At 40.5% G+C, this 8,618-nt stretch overlaps 1 protein-coding gene across 1 annotated transcript in view; it reads left to right on the top strand.

The window, feature by feature from the left end:
* The first annotated feature begins 4,055 nt into the window (after positions 1-4,055).
* The window catches only part of patj (PATJ crumbs cell polarity complex component), a 131,365-nt gene continuing 126,802 nt past the window's right edge, over positions 4,056-8,618 (top strand). The window contains exons 1-3 of the mRNA XM_008302837.1: positions 4,056-4,133; positions 4,264-4,302; positions 5,354-5,532. Coding sequence (XP_008301059.1) covers positions 4,281-4,302; positions 5,354-5,532 — 201 coding nt within the window. The 5' untranslated portion in view covers positions 4,056-4,133; positions 4,264-4,280. The remainder of the gene's footprint in view (positions 4,134-4,263; positions 4,303-5,353; positions 5,533-8,618) is intronic.

Here is an 8,618-nt window from a genome sequence, read left to right as displayed (position 1 = left end):
CCGCCAACTGGACTCCAGTTTTCATCTTTTGACTTTTCATTGCTTCCTGAGTTAATTTTATATTAACATTAGATATTTTATTGTTGAAGCACTTTGTCGTCTGAAAAGTTCTATCAAGAGCTGACAAGTGATTCTGGGTTCTGGAGCTCAGAACATGATTAAAGCTCTATAATGCTGTACTGGGTTTTCTAATATTTTGTTGTCTTGTTTGATATTTATATTTCTACAGTTATTGTCTTCTCTACTGATTTCTTCTTGTCATAACAGCTGTTTTTTGGCTAATATAGTTGTAATTACATCGTAGTGCAGCTCTAAACAGCTCTGATGGTTCTTCTTTTTACGGACAGTTTTTATTTGGGCCTAAAATCAAACTACCTTCGTGTATAAATAAAGTTGAACTAAAATTAACTTGTGTTTGGAGCTGCAAATATCACTCCACTATTCATTCAGCTGATTGACAGTAAATTCATCAGCATTTATGGTGATAATCAAACATTTTCAGGTATTCTGAGCAGAACAACAGCAGCTTCCAGCCTCTTACAGGACAGTGAACTAGACGTGATGGATCTGACTTGGTATCAGTTTCTGTCCTGATTATATCAACACAGATATGAGGGACTCTTATTTCTGTTCCTGTAAAACAGAAGATCCAGAGTTCAGTCAGAAAACATGTTAAATATATTCTGGTTAATTCAGAATAACTGACAGTTTAATGTCTCTTCATATAAACACTGATTGATCCCTTGACAACCTGCAGCCTGCTCAAACAGCCTCCTGCCTCCACAGCAGCTCATCATCCTGCAGCTAAACATCGGAACATTAAATGACTTTAATAAGAAGCTGCTCCGTTTGGTAACACTGATATTAACACGGAGCTAAGCTAACGTTAGCTCCGGCTAGCCGCCTCCTTCACGTCTCTAAACGTGAGTTCGGCGGTTACACCTGAATTAAAGGATATTGTCCGAGTCTCAGGTGTTCGCAGCTCTCCACGTCATCCGCCAGAACCCCCTCCAGGTGAGAATAAACGCAGTAAATCAGCAAACTGAACATCCAGGAGCGTAAACAGCGGAGCCGTCTCCGGGAGGCCGCCATGACTGGACCGGCGGATCACATGACACGGCGACGCCTTCAGGGCGCGCTGACTCATGGGAAATCAGAGCACTGCAGCGATGAACCAACAAAAGGTAAATCTGTATGATCTTTATTTTTTTAATTTGTGTTACCCTTATTTTAATGTATTGCGCTTCAAAGCATTATTTATTTTACACAGTCAGGTTATTAATGCTTAATAATTTTAGAGGCGTTTGAGACAATTTGTGAGTCCCTCTAAAAACTGAATCGTTTTTAACCATTTTTAGTTATTCTGAACAATTTTTGTGTCATTTTAATCAGTTTGTGATTTATCTTGGACATGGCCTCATTTTGATAAAGTTTGTGGGTGTGTGGGTGTCATGAGCTTTATTTTAATGTAACTCACTGCATTTATTTTAAAGCATGAGACATTCTGGATAATCAGATTATTGGTATTTAATAATTTCACGAGAGGCACTCTGAGCAAGTTTATGACATTTTTATAGTCATTTTGGGCACTTTTTTGTTAATTGGGACAAAATATGAGTCATTTTGTTCTAATCTAAGCAGCTGTGAAGTTTCTGAATTCAGAGTTTTACTCCACGATCATTCTGTTGATGGTTTCAGTCAAACTGGCCAGATTTGAAAATAAATGTTTTTTAGTTTGTTTGTTTTTTTTTAACAAATGTGAAAGTCTTTATGAGGCTTCACAAGAAAAATTACATTTAACTTGGGGATGAATTTTACTGTAGCTTGGACATAATAAAACATTCAGCAGGTATCAGTGATCATCATGAGAGTTTTTAACATTTAAGTATTAAAATAAAGCTAAAAGTAACATAAACTGTCAAACAGTATCTTATTGTTGTGCTTTTATTTAAACCACTTTACAATAATAGACGTTTACTTTTGCAGGATTTTGAATCCAGGACTTTTACACAAAACTTTAGTTGTTTTTGCTGAAGTAAAGAACACATTTATTTTCCACCATTCAATTTTTAAAGAGTTATATTTATAACCGCAGAGATGAAGCAGGATCCAGCAGAATATTTAGTCAGTATCTGATCATTCTAAGGGAACATTTTTATTGCAGTTTAAAAAGACATTTTAAGTATCCCAGAATGTTCTTCTTCTTCTACTTTCTAGGATAATCAACGACAATAATTATCATAATAATTAATAGATATCTAAATACTTGTTCCACAGCTGACTTGTGAACCTTTTTATACCGCAGCTCCTTTTATTACCGAGTTCATAGACGCACCAAACACATGACTTTATTGAAGAAGAACACAAAGTTTACACATCAACAGTAGCGCTGGCACTGCAGCCGGAACATTTAACAAAAACACCATAAAACATCAGATGTGATTTCCAGATTGTTCAGCTCAGTTCAGATAGCGCAGCAGCAGACGGTTAGGCTCTCCGACGGACTCTGAACGCAGCATTAAAGCGACACTGGTGCCAAACTGAGTTCAGTTTCTGTGAGTTTCTGTCCAGCTCAAAGCCTTTAAATGTGTCTGTTTCCAGTGGACTGCTGTCGGATCCACCTCCGGGCTGTTTTTCCGTCTCCAGTATAAGCAGGTGCGTGTTTCGCCGCTGATTGAGCAGCGCGGCTAGCATGCTAACGGCTAGCCGAGCGCTAGCGGCGGGCTGTGATGTAAAGTTGTGAAGCTGCTGCGGGACAAGTTTGATTGTGTGTTTCTGTGGAGCTGAAGCTCGTAGCGACTCCGAGGAGAGAAGCCGAGGCGGTCGCGGGTTTGTTCAGGTGTGTGTTTGACAGTTTCACCTGTTCGGAGCGACTTTGTGCGGCTGCTGCAGTCTGATGCACCTGCTGCTGCTCCAACCTGCTGCTCACCGAAACTCCCCAAACTCTCAGTTTCGGCTGAAACCGCCTCAGCACGCAGCCTGGAGCAGGATTTATTGATTAAATCCATTATTTCAGTCCCCCCCCTCCCCTCTGAGCCGCACAGTTTCACTTCCTGGTTGCTCAGGTGAGCGCACAGGTGAGTGAACGAGGCCTGCAGGCTGCTGGGTGTGGTGGAGCTCGGATCGGTCTGTCCTGGTTCTGCTCGGTTCGGACTCAGTAAACAGGTGCTGATCGCTGCCGTTCAGAAATGACACAGAATCTGTTCAAAGTGTCTGAAAATGTGATCAGAATGAGAAAAAACGGTTGAAATGACTCAGAATCTGTTTGAAATTGACCTCAGATTGTTAATTATAACACAAACTGTACAAAGTGTGTCAGAATTTGCTTAAAAACAAAAACCGAAGTTGATCAAAACAAGTCAAAAACCTTGAAGTTTGTTTAAAAAAAAAAAAAAAAAAAGTGTCCAAACTGACTCAGAATTCGTCCAGAAAAATTGTCCAGTGTGACTAAAAATGTATTAAAAATGACTAAGTAAGTGTCTAAAAGAACAAAAAATGGTTCAAAAGTACTTTAATTGACTCAAAAATAGCCCAGAATGATGAAAAAAAAAGGTTCAAATGACTCTGAACTGTTCAAGATGAATTAAAAGTGGTTCAAAATAATAAAAAAAAAAAACCTCCCAAAATGTTTTTGTTTTATCGGAGACACCAGAAATGACTGGACAGGTTCAATCACACCTGTTGTTGCCATGGAGACCAGTGGATTTACGACAGTCACCAAAATGACTGTTTTTTTAAAAGATGAATATTACTCCAGATATCAGCTGTTAACAGAACTTCAATGTCTGATGATGTTTTCTGTGTTTATTGAGGATCTGATTGATCAAAAATCTCTCGTTTCATTCAGTCTTTAAGTTTCATCTGTTCATGTTCAGAATCAGACAGTTTGTCAGAGGAGCAGAAATAGATTTAAAAAGGCAGCGTGGGTCTGATTAATCCTGATTAATGTGGCGTATCTGTGTCATTTTAATGGTGTAACTCACACAGTTTCTGTAAATAATTGGACAAGGACGTGTGTTTCCAGTGACTGTTTGGAGCTGAACACCTGAACCAGCCGGTCCTGTGAGGAGATGTGCTGCTGCTGCTGCTCACAACAGATGAATGAACGCTGCTCCTGTTAATCAGACAAAGTGGTGAGTTTGACTTCAGAGATGCTGCGAATTCACCTCCCTTCATTTTTTACAGCCGTTTATTCAGGATCGATCTTTAGAGGTTTCCACTGACCAGAAATTAATCTTGTTGTTGTTGTTCTTGTTGGTCCAGATTGATCCAGAACAGCGATGTTTGAAAATGTCCCGACAGGTAAATCCTCTCAGCTGATAAAGAGATGTTTGTTGGAAATATATGTACGTTTTTATTATTTTTCTGTCTACAGCAGCGACTCCTAAACCTGCAGGTGTAGAAGGATCAGCTGATAATTACAACAAGCTCAACTACCAAACTAAAAAATGTAATTCAGTTAGAAAATATTTCCACAAATCTTTGTTATGGAGGAAAACAAAAAAGCTAAATGAGGTAAAATCTGATGCTATTCCAACTTTTAGCAATAACAAAGTAGTTAGTTAAAACTGTAAGTAATAAACACTTAAATAGGTAGCTGGGATGTTTGAACTAAATTGGGAATAAACTGTGAGTTGGCTAAGAATAACAAATAGCAGCATTAGCTGGCTAAAAGCATAGATAACTAGTTCTAAAATTTAGTAATAATGTATGAGAAACAGTTCAATTAACCAACTAAAAGTACTGATATCTAGTCGACACTGCTCAAAGAAAAACATACTTGAATAGTTGGCTAGAATTTCTTAGATAAATTAAGAGTGAACTGTTTAAATAGTTAAAAGAAATGCATAATTAATTGAAATAGTTGTAAACAGCAGTGTTATTTAGCTGAAAGCACAGATGACTAGTTGAAATAGTTAAATGTAAGACAGAACCAGTTAGCTATAAGAATAGATAACGAGTTGAAGAAGTTAGCTTAAAGATACAAGATAAATTATTTTAAAAAAACAAACAAAAACAAGCTGTTAAATTAAGTTATAATTAAAATGTGATGAGCTGATAGCGATGCATAAATAGTTCAAACTTTGACGTTTATCAAAGCTGCCTTAACGCTGACAATTCAACTGTGTGAAAAATGAAAGTTTTAATGCAGCTTTGGGAAGAAATTCTAAATATAATACGATTTTCTTTTTCTTGTTCTTTAATAAAAACAATACTATTACTATATATTATATATGTATAATAAACGTATGTGATCCAGCTTGTGTATAAAGTGCCACACAGAGCGTCTGAAGCCATTAGAAGACCACACATCCAGTGTTTTTCCGTGTCCTGTGGGTGTGTTCGTCCTCAGTGTCCTCCGCGGAGCGTCAGCAGGTTCTGGGAGCTCTGGAGCGTCTGCAGGCCAAGCTGGTCCAGAGGGAGGAGTGGACCCACAGCGACACTCTGGGAAACCTCCGGGAGACGCTGCAGAGTCCGCTGTTCAGCCACATCCTGACGCTGCAGCACTCCATCAAGCAGCTCCGCAGCCAGGTGAGACTCACCTGAGGCACCGTGAACATTACAAACACCTCACCGCTGGTTCAGACCGATGGATGTGGCCAGAACCGTCCCCCTGGTGGTTAGGGTTTGGATCGGACTGTCTTCTGGGTAAAGCCAGAGTTCAGGGCGACCTTCCTTTGCACTGAGGATCTCGTCAGCTTTCTGTCTGTGAGGTTTTCTTCAGTAGTAATGCGGTAAATTGTAGAGTTTTCTTCTCAGAGTTCTTCTTTAGACTCAGATGATCAGATGGTGATCTCTGACCGGGGCTGTGTTGGACTGGCTTCATAGCACAGCCTTCTGGTTTTTGATGCTTTGGTACGTTAATATCCAGGTTATTGATGTTTGTTGTGATTATTTCCAGGTTTTTGACACTTTCTGAAGGTAATATCTAGATTATTGATGTTTTAATGTCCCATTTGTTTCTGTTTTGGTGTGTTCATGTTCAGGTTTTTGGCACTTTGGTATCTAAATATTCAGATTTTATACATTTTGAGGTGACAAAATCTGGGTCATTGTTGTTTTTGTGCGTTAATATTCAGATATTTGACAGTTTAACCCGTTAATATCCAGGTTATTGATGTTTTGGTGCGTTAATATTCAATTTTTTGAAGCTTTGGTTTGACTTTTTCCACGTTTTCGACAGTTGAACCCGTTAATATCCAGGTTATTGGTGTTTTGGTGTGTTAACATCCTGGTTGTTGGAGCTTTGGTTCATTGCCGTCTTGGTTTCTGATGTTTTAATCCGCTAATATTTGGGTTTTTTAAACTTTGGTGTGCTGGTGTTCAGAGTTTTGACACTTTGATGTGTTAATATTCAGGTTTTCTGTGTGCTTTGGATCATTGTCCTGCTGAAAAACAAGCCTGTTTCCACTGAGACACTTTGCAGCAGCGATGACATGATGAACCAGAACCTTTCTGCACTTTCCAGCGTTCGTGATTCCATCAGTCTGAACAATATCCCGACACCAAGCCTCCACCATGCTTCACTGACAGCTCTCTCTCCAACTCTTCTTCTCGCATATTGTCCACATCACGCTTCCAGCTTTGATTCATCGCTTCACAGGACTTCCTTCCATCGATCTTCACTCCAATCTCTCTGAGCTGTTGCCGATTTCAGCCTTTCAGCGCCGTTCTCCGTCTGAGAAAGTGGCTTCCTGGTTGCTGCTCTTCCTCAGATCATTCCTGATCAAACCTGGCGTCCACATGAGGCTGATAGATGCCGAACGAGTTCTTAGCCGGACTTCTTCTGGTCTCTCAAAGAAGAAACTCTCAGAAACTTCAGATCAGTTTCCGTCCTCTCCTCTCCGTGTCCTTCACCTCCTGCAGTGTCCAGTTTGTTGCTGATTTGTCTCTGAGACCGGCCTTGATGATAAAAACTCAAACTGGATCTGTGTCATTTCTGGCATTTTAAAAGGAGCAATGTTAATAAGACTTGATCTGATCTGTTAGCAGGCGTTTAATGAGTTAAACTCGTACAAAATGAGACGCTCAACACCAGAAGACACGGATTCAGACTGAACTTTGATCAGTGGAGTGAATCTGGTGTCATCGTCACACTAAATACTTCCTGTTTTGTCCTGTAGAAAGGGTTTCCTCTGACATGTTGTTTTTACTGTGTGCAGATTCCCTGTACGTTCTGAGAGCGTTTTGGTTCGTCTGTGTTCTCACTAGAACCTCACTGTTATTTTTAGACATGCACATTTTTATTTCTTCTTTTGCAAAAACACAAAAAGCAGCAATCGACTGTAAGATTTGTCAACCGGAGCAAACACAGGGGCTCATAAAATGCAAAGTTCTTTATTTTAAATTTAATCTCATAAACTGAATGTTCCAAACTCTTCCACCGCTTCTTGCTTCAGACGTGGAACCTGGAACAGAAACCCGCCGGTTGTCGGATGACATGACGTCAGCAGGTGTTTGTCTTCGTCTCTCTGATGTATGTGAGCGTATTTAACACCGCGGCGCTTCCCATCTGACAGGTGTGGCTCCGCCCAGGTGTCAGCAGCCTATCGGGCGCCAGTCCCGCGCCGCCTCCTGTCCGGCGCTGTGACCCGGCGGCGGGGCTGAGCGGGGACATTGAATCCCCCTCTGCATCGCCATCTGTATGCAGCTCCCGCCTGCACTGACGCGGAGCTTTACAATAAACAATCTGCAGGCCAAATTAAGATAATGGCAATAACCGACGCCGGGCTTCATATTCTAAGTGCTGCGAAGGTCAGAGCTGAGTCTATGAAAGCGGCGGTGGAAGCCGGCGGAGGGTATATGAAGCAGGGACTTCTCTCTCTTTCTTTATTTATTTTCCCTCCTCCTCCCCCGGCGCTCTGCGGATCTATCAAGCTTTAATATCTAGTGTCTTGGTTTGAGTAACGGCCTTGTCGAGGCGGTATTGATGAAATGGCTCGGGATCCTGCTCCGTCAGCCTGGCCTAAATAAGCTGCAGACTGATAAGTTTCCACAATGTGAGTGTAAAGGTCATTAATACATTACCTGTTCAGAGAGAGAGCGCCTGCAGAGGAATCTATTGATTTTTTTTTTTTTTTCCCTCTCTCCTCCCGTTTACCCCCCGGCCTCTACGCTTCATTTTTTTTCCCTCCGTGTCTTTTCCTTTTTGTCGACGGCGTCCTTGCATATAAGGGCGCCTCCCATTTCTCTCCTCCTCCATCCGTCAGGTTTCTGTTTGGTGGTAAAACCTGAAGCTGCTCCGCGTTAAAAGTCCAAAAGTATGAGGACGGTGTCGCTTCAGAGATCACAACTTCCCAGATACACAAGTTCCTTTGTGGTTTTATTTGATCCAGTTTCCTCCTTGTTTCATTTTTTTTTTGTTAAGGACAAAAACAAACAAAAAAAAAAGGTTCAATTCAACAACATGAATCTGTTGAATCAGTAATATCAAAGTTTTTGACATTACGTTGTGTTATTATCCAGGGTTTTGATGTTCATATCCAGGTTTTTTAAGTTTTGCTGCATTAATATGCAGGTTTTTGAGGTTTTTAATTTCCAAGTTTTTGACACTTAATATTCAGATTTATCACATTTTGGTGCTTTTCTGTGCAGGTTTTTAAAGTTTTGTTGTGTTA

The sequence above is a fragment of the Stegastes partitus genome, unplaced genomic scaffold (genome assembly GCF_000690725.1).
Source record: "Stegastes partitus isolate 25-593 unplaced genomic scaffold, Stegastes_partitus-1.0.2 Scaffold1890, whole genome shotgun sequence".
NCBI lineage: Eukaryota > Metazoa > Chordata > Actinopteri > Pomacentridae > Stegastes > Stegastes partitus.
This window is presented reverse-complemented; position numbering and strand designations above follow the sequence as displayed.